This window comes from Varroa destructor, unplaced genomic scaffold, assembly GCF_002443255.2.
Source record: "Varroa destructor unplaced genomic scaffold, Vdes_3.0 BEIS01000001.1, whole genome shotgun sequence".
NCBI classification, from domain to species: Eukaryota; Metazoa; Arthropoda; class Arachnida; order Mesostigmata; family Varroidae; genus Varroa; species Varroa destructor.
Window position 1 is genome coordinate 19975813 of NW_019211454.1, and position 25626 is coordinate 20001438.

Below are 25626 nucleotides of genomic sequence, written 5' to 3' on the forward strand. Positions count from 1 at the left end.
ATGTAAACCGAAGCTCTAAAGTTACTTGCTTGACGCGCAGAAAAAGCGCTTAAACAATGCCTTGAAAATGGACGGTAATTTCAACTATCCCTCACCGAAGCGACAGGCCTTTCCTGCGACTGCTAGCAAGATCATCACCCCTGGAAGGATTGTTCTCGCTACTAAAGAATCGATTGACACGATGGAGCTGAAATGGAGAATTGGGGCTGAAAACACTGAAGAACTTCGTCGCAAGCACGGACAGCCAGAGTTGACCCCGGATAAGCTGATGGACTGACGCACCTCTGGAGTGACCTTCATCCGCAAGACATTCTACTCGAGAGCTGATGATAGAACACTTTTTGTGAAGCTCTTTTGAGAGTTCTAAAAAAACTACCTACTACTATAGTGTTCGTTACTATGCACCATCTTTTCTGTGGTAGCAACGACGATCACCACAATCAAACATACAGGCATCAAATATTCACCTTAAGTAATGTGGGTTCGCTAAGGCACTGTTCAATTGTTGCTACAGTAATCTGATTGACAAGGAAAATCATACCGGTACACTGTACGAAAATGCCCATGGATGTCATCATCACATTAGCTGGTCAACGTGTTTTTTAGCCATGAAAAAGTACTTTAAGTGGCTGGGTCCCAGCACGAAACGAAATATGTGTACGGCCAGTTTCAAATTTAGACCAGGACGTGTTCCCAATTTAATAGAAAAACACGTTATCATAATGCTGTTTGACAGTGGTGTGGCCGCGGCAGTGGTGAACCGTCTCCAAACGCTATCGGCGTTGATTAGAAAGCGCTATTTCAAAATTGCCAACATGTCACCAATTGTACAACCGTAACTTAACAAAGGCCGTTAAAACTAGAGAGTATACGGAGCATGTCCTGCACTGCCTTCTCAGATTAATTTAGGGTTCCAGGTTACAACGAGGTCGGCTTAGTTTGGGGCCAGCGCTTAAAATATACCTCAACTATCTCGGCATGTTCAGAGAATGATTGATAAACATTGAAGACTTCAAGGTTTCCGAGGTTACTTACTACATACAAGGCGTTTTATTAAATCGTAGACTTCTTATAGCTGGGAAATGTTAACGAAGTCTCGAAAATTAGCTGGGTTAATGTATGAGGTATTAGTAACCTGGAAAGGAAACAAGTATTTTAATCTATGATTTGATTAAGTTAAAATTTGGCATGTCTATGAAAACAGCCGTTTTGCAATAAGTCGAGAATAATGGCACATGGCGCCAGTAATTGAGGGTTAAATTACGAATATTCTTCTGGAAGCGCTTCGGATCACATAACACAATCCAAAACATCCTTTATTTAAAAAGTAAGCTAAAAGCATTAGAAAAAAATTTACTTCATTTGTAGCGACATGAGCGATGCAAACATATTGCTTGCAACGTCTTGCACTGTAATATTATGTGGTACTAATCTCCTTCATTGAAGCAGCAACTTAAGCAAGCGTTTCAGGTCATCACATTTACGAGAACCAGTGAGGATTATTTGATTACCGCCCCTATCGTTACTTTAAGGTTATTCCACTGTCTTTTGTTACTCGGTGCATATACATCTAGATCCTTGAAAGAATCAATTATATATGAGATGTATTTACAGCTGTAAGTTAATTGTTCTGGAAATCAATTTTGGGTTCGTCGTAGATGCGTAATATGCTTTCGTAAAAAAGATGCTTAAACACCATTGCAGTATGATGAGCATCCATATAACCTGAAATTAATATAGCTATCTTCAGTTATAAGTGCTCATGAAAGACGTGATGCAGTGTTAGCTATTTCAGCACCATATGCCGCAAATCTCATGTTTCAAGAGTGAATTGAAGATTTTTAGTATTTTGGCCATTGGCTACACGTTTAATGACCAGCCTGTACCATTGGGTTCTTTTTTAAAAATAACATACTTGGTATGAATATTATCTTCTCGTTTGTGATGCATCGACTCGAAGTGCAGCCCATCGTTTTTCGCAGAACGATATTGTCATCAGGGACGTTAACAAATGTCTAAATCTGCAGATAAGAGAGTTGTTTTATTGCGTAAGGAAATTTTGAATTCATAGGAAATATAGTATACCTTAAAGGGCCCAGCAAATGCCTCTAGGAAGCATCGATAGATCGGAACTCAGAGAAAGGTTCATTCGCTACAGCCACGAATATTCGAACAAGTAAATAGATTCAGAACTAAGCTAACATTTTACCAAATAATATTCATGGTCGACTTGTTAGGAGGCACGAAAGGGTTCCAGATAAGAAATGCGCAAAGTGACGCCTATAACGAATTAGTGTGTAAATGTAGAAAACTGTAAGAAGGTATGTTGTAGTTCTCAAGTTCGGTGTGTAATCATTTCTTATACACAGGAGTGACAATTGATTTCTCAGAAGTTTTGTGATAGAAAACTATCCTTAAGCTACCTAAAGATAAGGGAGGAGTCGGCCAGGTTCAAGAAGAATGTGGGTTCAAGCTGGTGTTATAGGTTAGATTTCATTTTGCAAGATGCAACTTATGGGAATCAGCATACGGCGATAAACAGATATCACGCAAACCCCTTTCGGTCAGCTGTTCAGTTGAACTATGAAAAGGTTGCAGTTTTACAGGTTAATTTAATTGCAGGTTACTTCGCTCTATCTATAAAGATATGGCAAGATAACCTGGCTTGAACAGAGAGAGCCCTAACTTAGTGCTCTTTAATATCCTAATTTTCGAGTTAAACCTAATCAAGCATGTTACCAATTAGTATAGGTGAAAGTTTTTCAGGTGAAAAAAGTTATTTAGGATTCTGACTACAGTGAGTATATGGTTTTTTCTGCCTTGGGATCTGAGAAAGATCGAAAGTCTCAATAGATCGACAGAAGGTTATAGTCATCGATCGAAGCCAACATCAGGAACAACAGGAAATCGCGACCTGATGCATACGGCACTTGAAAACTAATTGTGTAACTCGCTGGAAGAAAATAAACACAAAATATTTCGATAGGGAGATTTACGGTACAAGTAAGTGCAATCACTATAGATTGTTTAACAGTAAATTTATGTGCATCTCATATAAGTTGCTGCAAGCACTAAGATTTAGATGTTCACTGCGGCAATCTTGCTTATCCGTTTTTGAAATCCATAATAGTTGTTTCTAGACATGAAAATTCATTGAAAACTTTGGATAGCTAATACAAGAATCGCCTGAATAAATGATATACATTACGTATACTTGCTTTTAGGTTTCGATACGCGCGTACGTTTAGCATGAATGTTCTTATCGAGATTTGCTGCTTATGCTGCAAGCTCTTTTGTCTAAATGCGAGTAATACGTACTTGCGGTCTACAAGTCATTCGCAGTTTGCTCAGCTAGATTTGCTCAATTGCCGAAATGGGAAAAGAGAGAGGAAGTCACACCCACATGTATATGTATCTTTAGTTATATCAGTCAACAGATAACGTTCGTTACTATCTACACTCTGTAGTTGATTCAAAGGCTACAATCATATGAAGGGCTGGAACTTCTTAACCGAATTTTCTATGGTCGTCTTGTAGCTCACTGAATGTGAACCCGGTAATTGTATTGGCAGCAAGGGACGTAGCTTTAGAATGCTACGGTCTTATGAGAGTTCCAGCAACTTGAAGTTGAAGATTTGATTACACCAGAATTGGTTTGGCTTAATTGATTTTTGAGACAATACAAATTGTTTTTTGGTAGCAGTTGCACTGTTATCCCCGATCCAGCGCTTCTAGTTGTTCATACGATGATACTACTAAGAGAGGATACAGACACTGTCAGAGTTTATACACTGCTGTACATAGGACAGAAAAAGGCCGGAGACTCAAAGCTGCAAAATGAGCTACAGACATATAGAAAGTGTAACTAGCCATTCGACTAGCAGATGACTAGGCCTACGGAAATTGTCAATATATTGCATTCCAATTATGAAACTTCTCATCAGCCACAGCTCGATAAGGTATTAGCAATTTCCAACCAACATGCATGGTAAAACCGCAGTTTGATACAAATATATAAAAACTGAGTTCCATGAAGACTGAAATACCACGATGTTATATGTGGATAGTACTACCTGCTGGTTAAAGAGTTGTTCGAACCCAAATCGGTAACTTTTTGAACCCAGAGCGGCACCGCCAATACCCAGGGTCGCACCAGGCATACAAGAACTCAATTCTATGCGTTGCACAAGTAACCTTGCGTATTAATAACTGTTTAGAATTTCACGTTTGGTTCTGCTATTAAGCATTAGGTCAGGACGTGGTATAAGTAGCACTGCTTACCATTTACCTAGAAAATTTTCTTATTCAAATTTTGAAAACGTATTTTTCTATATAAACCTTTAGATCATTGGTACTTGTACTATTATAATGTACTCAAGAAAGACCTTCTCACGGGATTCTTGTACATTAAGAATGTACGAACGGACCACTCTCTACTTTCCATTTCGCCGGAAAGAGTAGGGTGTAAAGCTGGATTCGTCAATGTGTCCAAGGTCGATAATGAGGAGCGACGGATCCGAACTAAGGTTAAACCTAGAATAAGTAATTAAGCGAAGATCAATTGTGTGAAATATTACAAACAGGAAACTAAACAGTAATTATAACTTAGTTTGTATGATGTTGTTTGAAGGATTTAAAGTTCTTCTGTTCTTCTTCTGTTCTAGGACGCGTAGAATGAAAGAAATGAAGAAAATCGTGTTTATCGCCTTTGGCCATATAATATATCTGAACTCTGTTGTATGTTCTACCTATTAAACTACAAAAAGCACGATAATGACAGCATTCAGCAAGAAACAATATAAAAACGGAAAAGCTATTGGATCAGAATATTCAAATTTGGCCTTAATGCGCCAAGTTAGGGAGATTAATAATTATTTAGCATGCTAATGAAGGGTGATATATTACTGAATCATCGTAATCCGATTAGCATATTAAGGTTTACAATTCAGATGTAGGCTGAAGAGCTAGTCTAATTTTATCAATTTAGAAATAAAATTAGTTGTGATTGACGTTGATTTATTTATTTAGTTAATACTAAGATCAAAACGAAACTTTGGTGTGTGACTGTTACTACAGAGGTGATTGTTCGTAGAAAGCATATAGCCACTCACTATTCTATAGAAATGATCATGTTCTTGGTTACGTGAGCACAACGTTGATTACCCGCTAAAAAAATGAGGGAGCGCCGTCGTTATGGAAGGGACCATATGGCTTCCAATAGTCGGCGTAGAGTTGATACCGAACTCCAATTAAAGGAACCTTCTTTATATCGAGGATAGAAATAGTAAGTAGTAGAGTATATCCGAGATGCATAAGTATTTGTAGATGTCTATCTAAGTTCCACTATGTCGCACAGCTGGTTAAATATTTCAAAGAAGTTTCTTATTCGACAAGTCCGAAACAGACCATCGCATTGGGTAGCAGTATAAAAAGCGCACGATGCTGTCATTGGAATAAACATTAACGGCAACAGCTTCAACGTTAAATGTGATCTCCGCCAGGAAGTATTCCGAAGTTTTTATCCAGTTTTAAAACTCCACGTCCGTTTGAATCGTGATTTTGTGGAAAGGCCAAACGACGATTATTATGCGACAGCTTGATGTCAGAAATTATCACGTAAATAAACCTCTGTGGTAATAATAATAGCGAGTCGGTGAAAAAGGCGCCATCTGTGTAGGCTGTCACCCTTCTCGGGCTTGTAGACGAATTATGCATCGAGGAGCAAACTTTTAAAAACATTACTATTATTTTGCAAGAGCTTGCTTTTGTTTAAATGGATGTCTGCAGAAGATCATGAATCACATTTCATCGTTCATCATCATTCACAGTCGATCAGAATTCCCATGATCATGATTGCCCATTCCTTAGAGGCACCTGGGATAGCTTTAGTGGCTTTCTGGAGCTCGACTGATGCGGTATACGGTATATATATATGCGGACAGTACGGTCATAACAGATATTATTCGAAAGTTAAACAAGTCCTTTTAATTATATAATGTCGATGATTCGCAATATAGCCTGTTGGTATGCGATAAGAAAGAGGACGGCAGAGCTTTCTTCCTGAAATACTGACGATGGAGTGTGAGAACGATTACACCGTGCTGTTGATGTGAGATGTAAGGACAAGTTTGTGACGAGAACACACACCGACTAATGGATTGACGAGTTCGAATTCCAATTGCGTTTTCCATTGTATTTCCCATTTACTAAGTAAATGCAATTGCGCTCCAGGTTCCTCTCACGGACAGTTATCCGTAGAAACATTGTCCAGTGTTTCTATGGGTGACTATAAATCAACGCGTCTTCGTTTTGAAGTAGCGTCTGCAAAACATGGTTTGCTATATTGAGACGATCTCGAAAAGAAGTGCTCCTGATCGTTTGGATAAAGCGAACACATAAGCGAAACACATATTCCGGCACAAAAAGACTAAACTCTTAATCTTGCCATAAGGATCATTGACGGCAGATTGATTCCTGTGAGAATGTAAGACGTCGACGCGTCCTACGTGCAGCACTGCTTCAACATCCACCTTCGAAGATACGCAAACTATCTTTGGTTAGCAAAAGAAATTTTTAGTTCGAGGAATCCACTTTGTGCATGTATTACGACGCTCTGCCAAAATCTGAGTCAGCACAATTGATAACCCCTTTGCTACACTTGAGTCGACATATCGGTTTTTCCCGGGGCCGAATTCTCATCAGCGATTCTATTCGAAGTAGCTTTATCGTCAATTTCTTCCTTATTTCTTCCAATTAGTTATTGACGTAAACAGGAAGAGGCAGATAGTGGTAAAATCGGCCTGCAAGAATCGATTATGATGTTGCCGGTTATCAACATCTGAGTGAAAGGTAAGTTTTTGAACTCGTTAGTTTTTGTAAGCAACACTTTGGGATCGAACAGTGTAGTACCTTGAGATTTCTTGGCTATACTATATTTTTTAGCAGACAGTTGGATCATGCAGCATAGTATGGATTCCTCCTGCAATTATTTTTCCCCATGAGGGGGAAGTTGCTCACTGCGCTCTTAAACCCGCGTACTGACCCAATGATTAGTGATGTAGGCAGTCATGCGGGTTTACACTTGCAAAATAACCTTGTTGATTTTAAGGTATGTAGACGAGATATTTTTAGGAAGAAACAATATAATATTATGTATATCATACGAGATTCTGGAAGGATCGACTTTACTTACATGAAATCTGGTAAAGATTCCTTTAAGGTAGAACTATGCAAGCTTACTGATTACACACTATGAGACGAATCATAGGCATATCGCATTTGCACTTCTCATAGCTTTGATTGTCATACGGAGCGCTCCCGTCCGAACCATTCAAAAGCTTAGCTTATAATTTTCACAGTCCCCTGCAATCTTTTAGACTGTTTTGACCGAAGGCTGCCGTGAATGCGATATCGTTGGCATAGGAACAACACTGAGTAAGGAAATCTCTAATTTTCTAACTTACCGATACCAGCTGATAAATGATGGAAAACGGTGAGAAGAATCTAAAGTCATGTGCCACAACCTAAAAATGTTAACTAAAAGGTCTTATAGCTTAATAAATATAGACATATTAAGTGTTTTAGTACAAAATGCGATATACTGCGCTCTAGCCTGCCAACTTTTTCATACGTACAATTCTTCTCTTTCAAAATATGCGCTGTCATTATATATGACTTTTTGGCATTTGATTGGATCTTTCTCTTTCCGCCGCCAAGTCTTATGAAGTAGGAGAGTTTGTCAAGTATCAATAAATGGCTTCGACGTCACGTTGAGATTTAAACAATTTTTTTATGAACTTATCGAGGTTTAAAAAAAAATGGTAGCCTGTAGAAGCTATGACTGGCGTGTGTGGCGACTATAGCCCGAATAATTTTGCCATCTTAATCCTTGCGATTTGAGGTCAAGCGTTGTTAGTAATAAGAGTAGTTTAGCTTCGTTTAATAATCCTGACTGCTTAACGCACAACTTGTTCATCGTCTCCACCACCTGCTGATTGTACACTTCAGCAGTACTTTTAAACAGGACTTATAAAATTAGTGGATAGCATCTGCAGTGATTGCCAAACAAACACCATAAGATATTGTCTCCCACAGGCTCCCTTGCACCCACTCACTAATGTGACCGTCTGCGATAGTAGAAGATTAATTCATCACAAGTTAGAATCCAATGTAATAATAGACCACTGTTATAAAGCGAGAGTAAAGAAACGCAGACGTCTGATTCTTGCTTAAATCGTGCGGCACCTATTTGTCTAATGTTTTTACTTTATTAGGCCGGGGTCAAAAATTATGGTGTTTCCGCGTGCTAGCCGTAAACCTTGAGATGGGTCGGCTTCTACCACAGCTTCGAATACGTCACTGTTCATTTTTACATAGGGTCTTCCATAAAATTCATTTTCAAATTCAAAAATTCTTTTCCTGGAATTCTTAATGATGTGATTCACGATGCTTCTACTTTACTCTAATTAATCCTTAACCAAATACAAGGCTTACAAAAAGAGCTGTCTCTGCCGTTGTAGTTTCTAAATAAAACTCGTACTCAAAGATCGCTCGAATTTCTCATTTCCCATGGCCTTCTGCAGTTCTCATGTTAAAAGTATTAGTAACATTATCTGAGCTACCGGATGATGAAAAGTGCTCGTAGAAAACATTGATATATAAAGAGGAGCGTAAAAAAAGATTTATTCATGTTAATTGCATGAACAATCCTAATTTTTACAAACAAAATTTAGTAGAGGTAAATATTTATATTGGCTAATGAGTGTTCCAGTTGATTGTCCTGTTTATGAGATAGATTTTCGTCTTAGAAAATAGGAAGGTTCACGTCCTCTAAACATTTTTGTTCTAAATCCTTTTTTTAAGTCAATTTTTGACTTTTTTGTCAATTTTTGTGACGTACGACACAGTGGTGCGTTTAAATAAGACAAACGTCCCTTTTTAACGCAAAAAAATATAAGTAGCTGAAACTGGATATACACTACATTCAATAAAACGTCACCTTGTGTGCGCAATAACTCACTTTTTTTTATCGTATTAAAAATATGCATACGTTCGCAGCCCAATCTAGTCTTATAAAAAATCTACGATAGTATCATTCACTATCACGATATTTTTTAAAGTAAACATTAGAAGCAAAATAATTACCCTGTGTTAATACTGGTAGCATTTATCAAAGAGAGAATGAACGTTACATTAAACATTTTGTGAATTAGCAGATTTGGACGCGGAATGGAAATTATGTATTCTAATCAGGCCTGTAAACTACACGTAATTGAATATCTCTCATATAAAAATAATCTAAATATAACTTGATACATTTTCTACCATAATCACATGCTTATCTAAACGGTACGATTGCAAAATCTGTTTTCCATTTTTACAAAACGCAGCCTTTGTATTTGCACAGGGTCGAAGCATTTTTGGAAATCGAAATTAAAAAACAGTAAATTATGCTTTTGTTAATCTACTATTAACAAGCATACACCAGCGAATGAATATAACAGTGCTATTAAATAGGATCTATGGGAATTCAACTGCAAATTTTCTTACTATCGTTGCAGCTCCCAGTTTCCTTTTAGCGTGTAAAAACATTAAAGTATAGGAGAAAATGACGGCTATGACAGGCTCCAAAAAAGCAGAGGTTTCATAGTATCAGAAATGCCTCTTAGTAACCCATTTTTGTCTTCTCCGTTTTTTTCGCGTACCCACTTCTACAATTAAGTTGACGTCAGCATTGAATAGAGTCTGCAGGAAGGGTTTCTAACAACCAAGGCTGCCTGTGTTCAGCCACATCCTTCGCATTCCTGCTGCAGTTTCCTCCTTTTTGATGTGAACAGAACTTCCCCTTCAGGCATCCTGTGTCGTTTTTGCTTGGAGCCTCGCAAGCCTGTACTGGAAGGTGCTCACAATTCGCTGCTCGTGGTTTCGAGAGGCAAGGAGCAAAGCTACAGCCGAAACCTTTTCTTAGCTATCTCCGCGCCTAAGGATGACAACGATCGAATTCAAAGAAAATGGCAACGAGGCTTCTCCGCAAGCACTGCCGAAAAAAACAGTCGCCGAAAACCAAGAAAGCAGCTTCTAAGTAAGGGCACGTTCGCTGTCACGTAAGACGCGCCGTGTATCCACGAACCTCGTAAGACAAGTCAGGATTAGCCGGTGATACAAGTACAAATGCGAATCAAGTTTTCAGTCTTCTAAAGACAACTTGAACTCAATGTTGATATTAATGAGAGATTATAAATGTAAGAAATATTCATTAGCTAGAATAATCGAATCATACCCAAAACTCTGAGGTTATTTCTTATAGCTCACTCTACGTTGCGCAGAGGCCGACAACAGTCATAAATGAGCAAGCAGGCAACGATCGGTCAGTCAGTCAGTCTGTCTGTCTGTCTGTCTGTCTGTGTAGTCGTTTTCGCAAATCTAATTCCCTTCTTATATATCTCTTTCTCACATATTTTAATTGTCTCAATGTGAATTTTTTTGTAGCTAGGCTGCAGTAAGATAATCCTTCCGAGCGCATAGTGCTCATGTGAGAGAGAGGTTCTTCGCAGTGATAAGAATCGCTGCGAGCAGACTAATGAATCCTCAACGTCATTTTTTTCTCTCATTACCTCATTCTTAATCGTTATCTCAGTAGGAAGAAGTATTCGGAATTACTTCTGTCAAGTCTGGTAACTGAAAACATGTCCCTGTTTCGAATCTCACCAGCATGGGTTGAAAGAAATGGCTATAGAGTAAAGTGGAGGATTTAGGTAAAAGCAGAGAACTAATTATTCAACTTATTCGTTATTTTTCTTTAGCTATATAAATTCGGTATCTTCCACGTTGTTAATTTATCTGCTTGGTGATGTATGACGGGTTAGTCAACCTAGTAGCGCTCACGAATAGTCCAATCATTACGTTATAAACTAAACCTAATAAACTTCGGTTTATTTTATTTTTTCCTTCTTGGTGGTCTGTGAAATTTGTTGAACCATATCAATTGCAATTTACAGATTTCTATATGCCAATGCGCTACAAATGATAACGATGAGCTTTTGTTTGATGAGTCTGGAAAAAAGCTAGACTTACCCATTACAGAGATGACATAAGTGCAAAGAAGCCAGTAGGCGAGAGCCCACCGTTGCGACAAATAGCTCATATCTAATGGGCACATTTCAACGAAATAAACTGCCTTTCACTGCACACTACACTTTTAGCTGTCAGTTGGCAACTGTTTTCTCATGTGGCTGATACTCCGAAATTTCTTTTTTGTATTCGTTCTTTTTGCACTAAAGTTATTTCGTGTACTTCTCCCCAGATTATGTGATGGCGTAATAGTTTGTTTTAATGCAAAATTAGAATTACTGGCCGACCGAAATACAGCTGCTCGTTTTAGCTTTTTTTCATATTGAGCCAAATGTCCACCGTCTCACGGGGCTCGTCATCACAAAACCAGGTAGAGCACCATTAACGATTTATTTAATGTAACGACTTGACTAGCTTACAAATGCACCCGGTCCTCTGATAGTTGGCTACTTGCAAATAGATTTTAGACACGGATAGCTCTAATCTAAATCAAAACTACTTTAATCACAGATAACAATAATTGCGTAATAAATCAGGCGACATTTATATCGGCAGTGTCAATTACTGCGAAACGTTGTAAAAACTTACAAGCTTGAATTGATTGTAAATACTTTGTGCTTGCTCCCCGAATGGCAATATTGCAAATAATAGCGAATATATTTCGAGATCTCAGGAGCACTCTCCGTAGTAATTCTTTTGCTAGCCTTAGTTTTAGCGCTTATGCAGATTGTGACATAGCTTACGTCCTTTGCGATTGCCTATGTGCCATTCAAATCTCTTTCAACGTGGCTAAACTTCGACTCCCTTGATTTGCTTGATTGTACCTCCGCGACCTGGTTTCGTAAAACTTAAAGCCAAATCTAGCGCGATCGACCAGCTTTTTTGCCTCTATCGATGTTGTATGGCTTTGCAGTTCGGAAATAAATATGAAACACTATTAGACGAGTGTGTCTTGAACCACCAAAATGCACAGCAGCCGTAGAGGAAAAAGTACCCGAGACATGGATGCATTGGAGCTAGTCAGTCTACAGATGGCGATTGCGTTAGAGTTGATCAATGGAACAAAAGTACATATTAACACATATCTCAATACTAAAAAACCACAGTGTTAGTTGTACGGAAAACGACTAGCTATGCAATTGGTACGCTGTAGTGATAAGAGCAGTCGGCGTTGTCAAATGTCACTATCACACTACGTTCACCTCCAAGGCGAATGGCCTGCAAAGTAAATAGTGCTAAAGCCGTGCTCCGTAGTGCGCAAAGAGGGGGGGGAGGGGGCTTCCGTCCCAAGTGACAAAAGGTGTGTACGATCCGACCGTCCCTAGGAGTTGGTATAATTCGGGAAGGCGTCAGGCGAAATTTAACGCTCCTGATAATTTCGTTTGTATTGATGCCTACAAGTGTATGCGGATTTCGGTCACCACGTAGAACTATAGCAAACCGGTTGAAATTGTTCCATGCGTGAGGTCATTGCCGCGCGAAAGCGTCGAGAGCAGAGCTTTCACCACCACATTAAACAGGTTCTCCACTCCTACTTTCCCTCCAATCTAGCCTTGCCGTAAGAAGCTACTCGCCGTGGTTAGAATTCTTATACTTTACGCTTGATGTCACTGCTCGAAAATAGGTAGAATTGTTAATAGCAGGCCATAAGCACCGACCGAATAGGATTACTAAAAACGTTCGCTGCCTTTGTTGCTGTATCTGTAACTTGCAGCCTGCCTGTTTAGCGATGACCAGCAGCAGGTCGACTTGTTTGCTCGGGGGCCCTCGGGGGTCGGGGGCCCGACTGGCTGTTGGGCCACCTGCGCATCACAGCTACTCACACCAGTATTCCAATGCTTAGATTAATTTAGTCTTGGGCTATAACACCAGGACCACACACACGTAACCGGCTCGAATCGCTGTTCACTCGTCTCGAGCTATTGGCTCAAATTGGGCCGCACTCTGTTGTTTGAGAGAAGATGCAGAGAGCAGCCAGGCGCATGCCCAGAGCGCCCGCTTAGATACGGCCACCCGGCAGAGGGCGCGCGCGACGGCCTGAGAGCTTGGCGGGACCACCACCGACCAAGGAGAGCCCGCGAGCACAGCTAATACATGCAGCTCCAGCGCTACGGAATACTATAGGCCCCTAGTATATGGCAGCAGGCAGCCATCTAGAAACCGCATGGGCGGTGGCCGCATGAACGGCCTTACGGGGTTGCCGGAGACTACTTGGGGACGTAGCGCTGGATCACATTACATTGTTACATTAGGAAACAACATGAGACCATGTCCCAACAGCCGGGGACCAATTGGCCGAGTTGCAGCGCGCTAGGGCTCAAAAAAGCTAAAGCTTCGTGGAAACTTTTCACAGTAGGCTGAATTCTTCAAAATATCGTAGATGCTGTAGTACACCGCAACAAGCTTTCGCGTTGGTTCACTTACCTCTGTGAAATGAAGTTACTGAGATATGCATTAACTATACCCTCAAAGACACATAAAACTGACCAGATCAACCCCAGCTTGGTATCACCCTTATATCTTTATAATGGAAAAAAACCACCTGGCAATGTCACCATTAACTTTTCTAGTTCTGCTAGCTATCACCTTGGCACTTGTGAGGTTCTCTTCGCCAAGTAGTTAAAACGTCATCAAAAAGAAGATTACTTTGAAGAAAAGAAGCTCTGTTAATCGTTAAATCTGTTTAACTTAACAAATTACTTAACGTTTCAGGGCTATTTTTTGGAAGACAATCACTGAATGATCTTATTACCGAGAGAATTTTCGTTTGCAATGAGGGACATTATTTAATCCATTTCATGCATCATTATTACTACCATGGAGTATTGTCACCAAAAAAAGGACAACTTTAGCGAATATGCATACTCACAAAATACACTTTATGGGTAGGTAAAGGGTTCGTTTAATGCCAAAGTTCTTTTATTGTTCACTTATACCCTGACTTAACAGTTGCACATAACAAAGTTGCTAATAAAATAGAACAGAATAGATGAACTTTATGAATATTTTTATGCAGTGCTGCGAAGGTGGAAATCTATATAGTCAATTACAAATCTAAATATTCGGTCAATCCAGAATTATTTATTATACACTTTGGTATAAGAGTATCTCACGATCTGTAGTGTTTCCAAAAAAATCGCTGCTGGAATAGTAATAACAAATAAAGCCTCTGTTACATATAATCCTATCTATTTATTTAAAACTACTTCTTGGTAATTCTCGGTATATCTCGACAGCATAACCAATTTTTTAATAATTACCAATTAATTTAATGAGATCGAATAAGAGACCCTAAACTAAATTTGACTGTATTGAGAAATTCTCGGTTGCGGTTGGCTTTAAGAAACAATCTGTTCTATTTCTTTTTTAATTAAACCGCTAATGGTAACGCTATGTATTTGAGAAATAAGGACATAATTGCTTGCTTAACGTTACATTTCCGTATATCTACAGAAACCAACAGCGATCTGCTATTCTTTTTTTTTTTACCATAGTGCTGGCGCGAACGCTAATGATAATAGCGAAACTTAAATAATGCACAATGTCATTCACTTCCTTCACCTGGCGTTCTTGCTTTAGGAGGCCTATTTTGTCATACCGTGTCCGTCTAACAGACGTCAAATCTGACAACAAGAACTCCCAAAGGCTGTTTCCATATTGCTTGTTATTTGCATGTTCAGAAGGCGAGATATCACGATGGTCATTATCACGAGACCGAGAATAGTCTTTCTCTAGAAACTGCTTTACAAAGAATGGTGCTACTCAAGATCACCTATCACTTTCTTGTGCATTTTCTTTTTTACTTCGAGCATCCATAAATTAAGATTTAAATATAGCATATACAACAGCCGCTATGAATAGAGTATAGATACTACACAACTCGAACGGTTAGTTATATCAGCTATGCTCGTGTTTTCAAAATAAAAGGTCCGGTCTAGCTGCAACAGCACACTGCGGTGACAAGATGTTTTTTGATGCGAATGATTCGAAAGTTCTGCCCTGTGTCAATCGCCAGCCTCATACCTACTAAATAGTACACCCTGTTGGCGACTGCATCCGGGTGCTCTCCAAACCTCAAATTGTTGTCGGTGAACTTCCCTAATAACTTAGCAGATTTTTCCTAAGGACTACGTTCCCTGGAAGCGATAAAAGGCTGCGAAAGATTCAAGTACTCACGTCTTCGAAGAAACACTTTAGGTAACTTTAAGTCATTCAGCCTAAGGAAGTGAGTTGCCCATATTATAATAATGAAATATTTGATATTGGAAACTTCACATTTCTGGCGCTTCTCGGTGCAAGTGAAGCGTTACAAAAAGTCAGTCACATACCAGCTGCGGCATTGTGTGATCTACTTAAAGGTAAAAATAATGCATTAATAAAAACTAAATTTTAAAAAACATTTTAGTAAATAGTGTATACAACGTTTGGACGCATTTTTGAATTAGAAGGAACTCATAAAGCTTTACGCTAAAATCCGAAATTTTATGACGAGCTTTGGTTGACTTAAAAGAGACTGAACTTTACCTGACGCAGTTATCTTCCATAGAAATTAAACTTTTTTAGCTTACTCAGTAATAAACACCGATAATAGGTATTTAACATTATTAGCAAGTTATTATAAAGAATAAACTAGTTTTGCTTTAAGGAAGCTTGAAGATCCTTCTGAATAGGAAAGCTATGATAGATGTTTTAACACCAGTTTGATATCCAAACATTAAATAGCTTTTATTTATTGGGATTTCGCTAAATACGTAGCTCCTTGAGCTTCCAAATACCTAATGCATACGGCCAATTTAGAAGTTACCATGAATACCCGCAATAGAAAATGCTCGAAGAAGTCCAACAAAGAATAATCTTTACCATGTCTAACTCTCCGGTCCCAAAGAGTTAGAAGAATTAAAACAACGTATTGAATATCCCTAAAGCTACGCATGAACCGTAATTTAGTTGTCCTCATACACAGCGTCGTGAGAACTTGTTTCATTCCAAAAGTACGTTCAGTTATTCGTTCATGTAAGCAAGTTTTGGAACGTCTCAACATCAGTTGTTTTGCGGAAATTTTTACGGAAAATAGCGAATCACTAAAAAGCTTTACAGGAAGTCAGTTTTTTGTTACACTTTTTTTCATTGGTATTCATCTGTGCTAACGTTAGCGACCAGCCCTTCAAGCGCATGTTATAGCATCATCACATAACTACAAAAAATAAGTACTTAGAAAATTCTGTGACGATAAAGTCCAAATTGTACATTCCAGATCTTTACAATTGAAGCTTGCTCGCTTCAGCATTTCGCTGACCCATCAACTTGAATTGTACTAGATGAAAGAGTAGAGTCTTTGCTTTATTGGACGTAGCACTTACCGGTTATAATTTAACGCGTTGCCAAGTCGGGCGTATCATTTTTTTTGACAATATAATAAATAGGAGAATTCTTTTTACTAAATAATTCTAAAGTACTTCTGTCGAAGCAGTAATTTACGAAATTAAACCACGGGTAATTGTAGGGCAGACTTAGCCTGACGAAAAAACTTTCACAGCAACTATGAGGAGACACCCTGGATTGGGAATGGTTTCTAATCTGGGTATCAGGTAAGCAGTTGACTGAGTGTGTAGAGTCAAGTCAACACGCGAACGCGGAATGTAACCCTCTGCTATCGGCTGTATAATCGATAATGAGTGGCGACAATCACCGAGTACTTATCAATAACCATAATATGCACAACATATTTTAATCCTTATTTTTGGCTTATGGCGAGTTTCGCTCACCAGCGTAACCTTAGTACATTCAATGCATATGATGTATTCAAACTAGTAACAACGCGCCAAAGGAAAGGCTTAATATTAGAGCGTGATCTGCTCGCTTAGCTCCGCCCCTGTTTCGTTCTCAAAAACACGCTAAACCACATGTGCTTACGTCATAGAATTTGGTCAGAAATACGTTTGTGTATTTGATAATATATCAGAGCGAACGATGCTAATAGAAGCCTTGTAAACGCTAATGTTTTGTAGAATGGGAAATAAGAATGAAGTTGTTGCCACCGTCTCACGACTAAATCGGCATTATCCTGTATAGTCAAGTCGATTTGGATCATGGATCTTCAATCTACCAGCTTTATCATCCGCGCAGATCTTCTCAGGATGAATCCCTAGCGACCCTAAAAAAACCGTTTCATCCTGTCATTTTAAGGGACGTTGCTGGTTTGGCAAGCACACATACTTTTAGTAGGATATATAGTGTATTAACAATGAAACGTTTCAGCCGTTTCTAAAATATAAATCTAGCAAATGCAGAAGCACATTAGGTGTATCCATCTATGAAACCTTCGATCCAGTATTACAATTATCTTCCTACACAAAACAGAAACAAAGTTCATCAAGAAAAAAACAATGATTAACCTAGAATATTATAAGTGAGTAGAAGAACTAATGTAAGATAAAGAAATTAAGTAGTTCACTAAGTATTCATCTGATATCCGTAAACTTGCTGTAAACAGATTCATAGTTACCTGCACGTAGTTATTTTTTAATAAGTACTAAGCAATAGAAAACACGTAAATCAGCATGCTAAACAGTTGTAGGCAGGATAAACACAAATTAAAACACACTGACTTTCCGATTCGATTAAGGCTTGACAAGTATTTATTGGTTGCTCGGCTAGGTTCCGGCGTAACGAATTTACTCGGCGCCTTCTACAACGGTTGTAGTTAGTCCTTTGAATGAGTCAACAGGGACCAACGTTACCAGTGTGTATAGCTTTTCCTCGGTGTCGTCATCGTCGTTGCGCTTCCTAGAAAAGATATTGCAAACCCCAAACAGAAAAACTCATCAATTTGTGCACGCAAATTGCACTGATAAGGAGAATCTCACAACTCAAAATGTGTATTTGGCTGTCATAAGCGAATTCGGCGGAATTTGAAATCAAATAGCTTCTCAACTACTCCTTCTAACATACGAAATTTGACTTGTAAATACTCCAGTCTCCTAGAAACTCGTAACTGCAAATTGACTGATTTTACTTCGTGACAAATGAGTTTAGAAGAAAAACGTATCCTCTGGTTTGACAGTTAACGCTTAATGATCAAGTTTCTGTTCTTTGCAGGCCACAGCATTGCGAAAAATTATCGAAAATCGGTAAAGACATTAAACAAGGAAGCCTTGAGTAAGTATCGTACGTGAATAACGTACATGCCGAACGGAAGTTAAAGTGCTGACAGACCAGCAAGAGATAACCAGATGCCCGGACCAGAATAAATTGCTACAATCGAAAACGCTTTTCAAAAAAGCAAAATTTAGTGTCTAAGATTCTGTCGTTCAAGCTGGCATTTCACATGTAACGTGTTACGATATTATAATTCAGGCACTGAAAAAAAAACGGAAACTGATTCCCCATGAATTGACTCCAGGCTAATTAGCATATGGTCACCTTAGACGAGGTGTAGTAATATATCTACCGCCAACCGGAAAAGGACTAGATGAGAGAACAGCGTCCCGCTAAAGAGAAATCGAGTTCGGTGGCAGTATCGAGGTTTTAGATGATGGTAGTATTTGTAATGTACGTCAGAGGCATCTTTTAGCGCGATACCAGCCGAAAATGAAACTAATGCAGCCGACTTATCTCGAGTTTTTCAAAAGATGGATGAATCATTACCACGATGCCTCAATTACTTCCTGGATTTTGCAGCTTAATGTTCAACATTGATTTTAACCTACTTATTCTTGCGATCGAAATCTGTGCGCTTACAAGCCTTCTTATGCATTAAAAAAGACAACTGATGGCAGATCTGTTCCACTATCGATCTTCTTCGAGAAGCCATACATATTATAAATAATGTAAACGCAAATGTGTAAAAGCTGTTGGAGACCTGGGACAATTTTTGATCAATAAAAGGTAATATTTTCAACGCACGGTAAACAATTATCATCCTAGCCCAATTAGTTTAAAGTTTATATATTAATCATTATTAAACGAAATATCTATATATTACTCGGTTTATAATAATTATCATTACAGTAATACAATATTTCGTTGACAGTCCTAATAAAAATATCAATTCACGGGCCAATTGTATGCCATTTTCCGTCGAATAAACCAAGCTTCTTTGAAGGTCAGCTCAACAAGACATCTTTAACAGAGTATAAGGACTATATTGGTTAAATATATGCCATTAAAGCCTTACTGCCAAAAAAGAAATAACAGTATGGTAAAAAGAATGTCCGCAAGCTTCAAATATCTAACATTACTGTGGTATAAGGAGGTCCTAACTTACATGGAGAACATACAGAATATTATTTTCAAATATTTCGGTAGTTACAGAATTTCACAACGAGGAACAACTTTAACAACAACAAAACCAGCAGTGAGAAAACGTACCTTGATAGACGAACGCGCACGCGAAACGGAGGTGAGCGGATTCCCCTGTGCCAAATGTGCTTGTTGAGTCGGGTATCGATGCGCACATCGGATGTACCCATCACCTTCTGGGCAAACTCACGAATAGATTTGATTGCCCTAAAATCAGCGGGACCCATAACATGTTAGTAAACTCAGAACAATTATATTAAAAGAGAGTAATATAAATCAACTGAGTTGCTCATGCACAAATACTATATAGTAGTAGATAAATATCGTACAACTGTTCAATTCGAAAGTTTTGTACAGCTTAAGGAAGGCTCATATGTTAGTACTAAATTTAGTTCTAATGTAAAAACCAAGCTAACATAAGATCATAACAAAAATTGAACATATCAATTTTAACCGAAATTTGTCTTTTGCGATTTTGCTATGCCTAGTTACAAGAAAAGTCGAGTTCATGGACGAGTGACTTGCTAATGTTAAGGACTGCGTAGCATGACATTGACCCTGACCATTCATCATTGATGCTCAGAGGAAACATTCATTGGTCATTGGGTTTTAGGTTTAAAACCCTGAACTAATGACTAACGAATTTACACATTTGCCTACTATGATTGTAATTTTTTAGTAACCGTTGGTTCTGTGTTAAGGATATTACGAACATAATAGTGTAAATCATGGAACCCAATAGTCTCGTTAGAGATATATAGTAGATGTTCACTCTGAACTTGTATAGTTTACACAAAGGGTTTCCGCAAAGCTTCTTAATCGGTTGCTCAATTCAATAAAGTGATATAATAATATATTCAATATGTATACTGAGGTCCTATCCGCTTACTTCATTATCGTCTGTTTCCGTTCCTTTCCGATAAATTGAAAAACGCAACTGACTTTAATCTTTATGAAATCATTGAATTTGATTTGAATAAAACATGTTGGAATAAACCAATTTTCCCATATAGCTGCTTAACAATAACTAGGTCTCTCATGATTTTCCACATGAGTTCACTAATATGCCGTAGGCTGAAATGGCGTGAATATTTTTTTCAGGGTCATGCTTTTTAGCCATGTTGAGCATACTACGCAAAATATGCAACATAAATGTTCTTCTAGCTTATCAGTAATACGATGTTAAACATCGAATGAACTTTTGCCTCCCATCCACCGCCGCACTTCACACTCACCTTGGCGCTTTCTTTTTTAGCCCAACCTTGTAGGTCTTTTTATGAAGGTTTATGGAATACTCACGAGTAACCAGCACCTTCTCAAAAATACTTAAAGGCTTTGGAGCTTTTGGCTTCTTCATGATGAAACAGTCAAAATCGACAATGCGGCTTAAGACCGAGGTTGTCACCACGTGTGAAAACAAGAAAAGGACCAAAATGGCGACAGCAGCGGGCTCCTCGCCGATACTCTCCACCAGGAATTAGCTGGCGGGATATACGCCACGGTCGTTACGCAATTCTATAACATAGTTGATTCATTTGTGTGGAGTGCAAAATACATCGTGTTTCAATTAGCGTTAAGTGTCTGCAGGTTTGCTCAAAAGAAGGTTAGGATTAACTGTTCACTTTAGGACCGGTAGTGGTTAGTTCTCTCCAATGGCTACCTTGGCGGGTGTAATTTTCGTAATTTCATAAACATGACTCACATTTTTCAGCCGGGCTGTACTTCCATTTAATAAATAATTTGTCTCTAAAGGACGTCTTTTCTTTTTTAAAAAAGCTTTCCGAAATGATCGTCCGATTTCAAGTCAGGTCATGATTTTAGTGGCGGCAAATTTGAAAGTTTCGCAGGCTTCGGTTACTGGTCTACTAAACACAAAGCTATAGTTGTGTACTAACGCTTGCCAGAAAATTTCATTGTTATAGAGGTATGGAATTACTTGAACGGTTATAGTATGTTCCTGCTTCAGTTACCATGCTACGTTATATGCGCTTTACCTTTTTCATTGTGTGTTCTCTCATTAAACACCACAAATAGTATAGTGAATTCTTTAATTGAGAAGACATCAAGCACTTGTTGCTAGTTGTAACTCCTATTGTGATCTCTACTTGCGCGTTTTTGCAGATACGTAAACTATTACTGCTGTTTCCAGGATTTGCGTTAGTAGAGTACGTACTCATGCTAATGTTAGCGCTCAGCCGCTTCTTTCCCTAACCTAACGATTTAAACATCTACTGCCAGCACAGAAATTGGTCAACCTATTCTAAAGCGTCCCTGTATAGCAAATAATATTCATTGAGTCATCTAAATTATTTTCCTGATTTTCGGACAGCGCAGTGTTTTTTCCATTTGTTACGAACAGTACATTCAATATAATTCTAAATGGCGTTTACATTTTTGCCTATCGATTTAGTTTGACAACTTACTATGCTCTTAACGTCGAAATGGTAGCAGGCCTGTTGTCGTAGTCGGCGGTCACCTAGAGACCCTTGGTCTCCGCAGCCAGCTATCGCCTACTACACACGGCGATCTCTATCATGAAGCAATCCTTATCTCCAACATCCCTTTATTTGCATTACTATCCAGCTCAATTCGGTCTTATCGATATAATAATGAGGTGTTTTATTATTTAAAAAAAAAATAAATAAGTTTACGTTAAATTGTAATCAATGGTAATAGTTTCAAAAAATACAGTTTGCACTTAAGTCTATCTTGTATTTCGAAACGTATTAAAGGCTAAAGAGGTATAAGGTTCCACACTCCACGATAAACATTTGTCAACAGATTGTCGACCTACTTAGAACGTCTGATCTCAATGGACCTTGATCTTAATATTGTTAGCAATATATTTGAATTCTAACCAGAGGACGAACAATTGTATAACAAATTCGTTGAACCACCTGCTATCAGTACATGGTACTCTCGTTACCAGTTATAGTATTTATCAAGTGATACTCAGTTTTATCCTTTAACACAAATAATATTATTATAGAATAGAACTGCTATGGCTCCGAGTGAACGCACAGAGGTCGTCTCAGAAGATATCAATTTTTATTAAAGCAAGGAAGGATGGGTATTTTTTGGCGCTAAAAGTTAAACTCTGGTACTGTTCAGTAAAAGGTTGAAACACACATAGACTGTAAAGGTTTTGTCAACAGGTGCTTTATTATAATTGTTTCAAAGTAAACATGGCCCAAATTAGTATACAATAAGTAACGCAGTCGCACTTCTGTTTTTCGTATTAGTTAGTGAAAGGAGTACGGATAGCGCTCTGAATATAGGCTAAAAGTAATAGGCAACAACATTCGGATTGAGACAAACTCAGCAGATTGAGCTAACGTGTAGTAGATTGCGTCAAGTAGATTGCGGCAAGCACTGAAGCAGGCACCATGCTTGACACTCTTTTTTCTGAGAACATAAGTAAGGCCGTTCGTTTGTTCGATTTATCGCAGTTAGACCATATTGTGCCTTGTAAATAGATTCTGCAATTGAAATTAGCTACGTGTATCCAAGGTTGGTCGCGTCGTCAGCCTCTAAAACTGATCTTCGGGTTGCTTCCCGAGTCGGCGAGGCATCTCGGCGAAACATGAATCCACTAAGGAGGCGGTTCAAAAAAAGTTTTCGCAAGAATCCGACCCGACGAAGCTTGATACATGCAGATGATGGCGTAGGAAAGATATTATGTTTTTTTTTTAAAAACTGTTTTGTAACGGACCAACTGAGGTGCCGTATACCGTACGGGCTCGTCCAAATCCACCAAAGCCGTGAGTTACTGTTGCCACTTCTACGCTTTTCCAGGCGCGTTCACGACTCGCTCACCCATACCGTACGTAAATCATAGTTAACGTGATTCTGTTTTAGTTTCCGATCATGAATTTACCTATAAATTGTTGAAGCCTCTGTGTTTATAGTTTTACATCCGGTACATCGCCGTTAGGCATTCCGTCAGACAGACGGCAGGCTCCTAGCACGACACGAAGTGTATCTATGCCCGGGTTCGAACTCTTTTGTCTGACCTTACAGGAAAGGCTTTGAAGATGTCTATATAAAATGTATTGCCAGTGAGAGCGCGGACGCTTTGGTTTTACCGAGCGTCTCCTTGAAACGACGCGGCAATTTCGAGCTAGAAAAGGTAAGAAGGGTGCAGAAGAAGGATCTTCGATTACGCATGATAATCTCAAGGTTTACACAAGGAACCCGCGCCCCAGCGTATATGTTTAAGGACAACCTGGCTTGTTCATTAGAAGTGCACTTACAACCATTAGCGACAGATACTCAAAAAAAAAGTTTCACCTCCGTTAGCTGTGATTACTGCTGTTTTTTGGCATGCTCCGGGTGCGCTTTTGCACCATCCCCGTCCATCCCGAAACCTAAGCCAGACTTGGACCATTGTATCCATGAGTTATGAAATGTTCGTGATCTTCTGTCCAGCGCAGACTCGCGCTTTGTCAAAATACCACGATCGGATCTAACTCGGGTGAATTCCCGTGTAGTAGCATGACCTCAACATCATAAATGGTATTACAATATAGATATAAAACAGTGAATTGTCATGCATAAACACATAGTTACCATCTCTTGCACTTGTAGATCACTCCCCGTACCTGAGACAGCATTTTTGTATAAATTACTTCACTGCTTTGTTGTTCGAGATGATGAAATGTAGCCTTTCTCGGTCGTGGATGTGACTCACGACCTATACCATTTTTTGCTTGTATGTTTCACTCGCTGGATTACACAGGACTTGTGGAATTATTACCTAAAATCTCAATATGCGATTCATCTCAAAAGCCGACCTTTTCCCAGTCCTCAACTATCGGATTTTGGATTTTTTTAGCCCATTTGAATGCACATACTTATGTGGAGAATATAATGAAAGTTTTTGAGCAGTTAACAATGGCTAAAATCATGGGAGAAGAAGATTCAATACGAGGTCGGAAAGCCCTTACGAACAGAGTGATTTCGCGCTTCGCCACCCTCTGCCGTATATTTAAAAATAAAAGTAACAGTAATCGTTGTACTACATCTCTACGTGGACAGAAGATGATCAAATCGGATACGTACATTGTTCATAATAACTCAAATGTTCCTACATGTTGTAGTGAGCAACGATTGTACCACGTGTTCCAATAAGCGCCTAATTTCGTCATCGGAAAGCAGAAAAGGGCAGTTTTTACATTAAAAAACCGCATACAGTCATTTTGAGTGCGGAGACATTCGTGATCAAATTTGATAAGTCAGCCATTTGAAGCAGTGCTTAGGTAATGCTACACGTAAGGTTTAGACCCCCAATAGCCAACAGCCACAGTTCGCTTGAGAAAAGGTTGCCTCAAGTGACGTCCACCGACTAGCGCCAATACAAAACGCTGCTTTGACTGATTTCGGCTGTCAAGCCGTACTTCCCGGAACGCTTCCGAATGTGGAGATGCCGCAATTCGAAATCAAGGCAGGATAAGTTTACTTTATGAGCAAGCCACACTGAAATTGTCCGAGTGGTGGCACCCCCCTTGGCATAAGATTTTTATTATTATGAATAGTAAGCAAAGTAACATCACAGAGCCATAGGTTCACTATTGTTGCACGTCAGCTGACTGTATGCATGAAGGATATATTGCGGCTGTATATTGGCGAAAATACCCTAGTAGCACAGCATGCAAAGATGCGAACAACTAGTGTCAATGATAATGATTTTTAGGTATATATAAGCCAAATATCAATAGATGAGAGCCTCGCAGGTAGATAGCAATGTGACAGTCGAACCTTCTAGTTCGTTGGGAAACACAGGTAATCCATCACTCTCCTTCAGGAGGTCCGCAAGCTCTAAATTACGCGTCACTTGTGAATAGTGGTTGCAGATGGCCGTATCTATTGAAAACTTGATCAAGTGTCGCCGTAGCTCTAGTAGAATCGGATCGGCTACCCTGTATGGGATCTCACAATGATTTGGTGAAAGATTCCGTTGAATAGCTCGGTAAGGTCGGCGCGTGCATGTTTTCAAGATACGATAATTTTAGTAAGAGGTGACATGCCTTTATATGAGGTCGCTGGTTGAACCCCTGCCAACGATGTATGAATACCATATAATTCGTATTCAAAAACGGCATCTTTCTATAATTTTATGGCCTCCCTCTTGTGAAATCAATAATTTTTTATATTGTATTATGAGCTCCTAAAGGGAAAGCATAATAGGTTCGAAAACAGCTGTTCCCACTACGCAATTATCTGCGTAAAATTGTAGCCAGCATAAAGAATCATCTA

At 39.0% G+C, this 25626-nt stretch overlaps 2 protein-coding genes across 3 annotated transcripts in view; both read right to left on the reverse strand.

The window, feature by feature from the left end:
- Positions 1 to 13025, reverse strand: part of Neto (Neuropilin and tolloid-like) — a 60675-nt gene extending 47650 nt beyond the window's left edge. For both annotated transcript variants that reach the window (XM_022810275.2, XM_086987975.1), the window contains exon 1: positions 11074 to 13025. In XM_022810275.2, the coding sequence (XP_022666010.1) occupies positions 11074 to 11158 (85 nt within the window). In that variant the 5' untranslated portion in view covers positions 11159 to 13025. The remainder of the gene's footprint in view (positions 1 to 11073) is intronic.
- Positions 13026 to 17678: 4653 nt separating this feature from the next.
- Positions 17679 to 20819, reverse strand: RpL31 (ribosomal protein L31). Its single transcript, XM_022807643.2, has 3 exons — positions 20607 to 20819; positions 19441 to 19578; positions 17679 to 17856 (listed from the first exon to the last, which is right to left on the reverse strand). The coding sequence occupies exons 1-3, from the start codon at positions 20726 to 20728 to the stop codon at positions 17745 to 17747; spliced, it is 372 nt and encodes a 123-aa protein (XP_022663378.1). The 5' UTR covers positions 20729 to 20819; the 3' UTR covers positions 17679 to 17744.
- Between the last annotated feature and the right edge of the window lie 4807 nt (positions 20820 to 25626).

Excerpts from the sequence above, each read along its gene's own strand:
- RpL31 (XM_022807643.2), bottom strand. The coding sequence starts at position 20,728 with ATGAAGAAGCCAAAAGCTCCAAAGCCTTTAAGTATTTTTGAGAAGGTG. Across the intron at positions 19,579-20,606 it reads CTAAAAAAGAAAGCGCCAAG|GGCAATCAAATCTATTCGTG; the intron begins GTGAGTGTGAAG and ends CGCTGATTTTAG. Across the intron at positions 17,857-19,440 it reads GTGCGCGTTCGTCTATCAAG|GAAGCGCAACGACGATGACG; the intron begins GTACGTTTTCTC and ends TATCTTTTCTAG.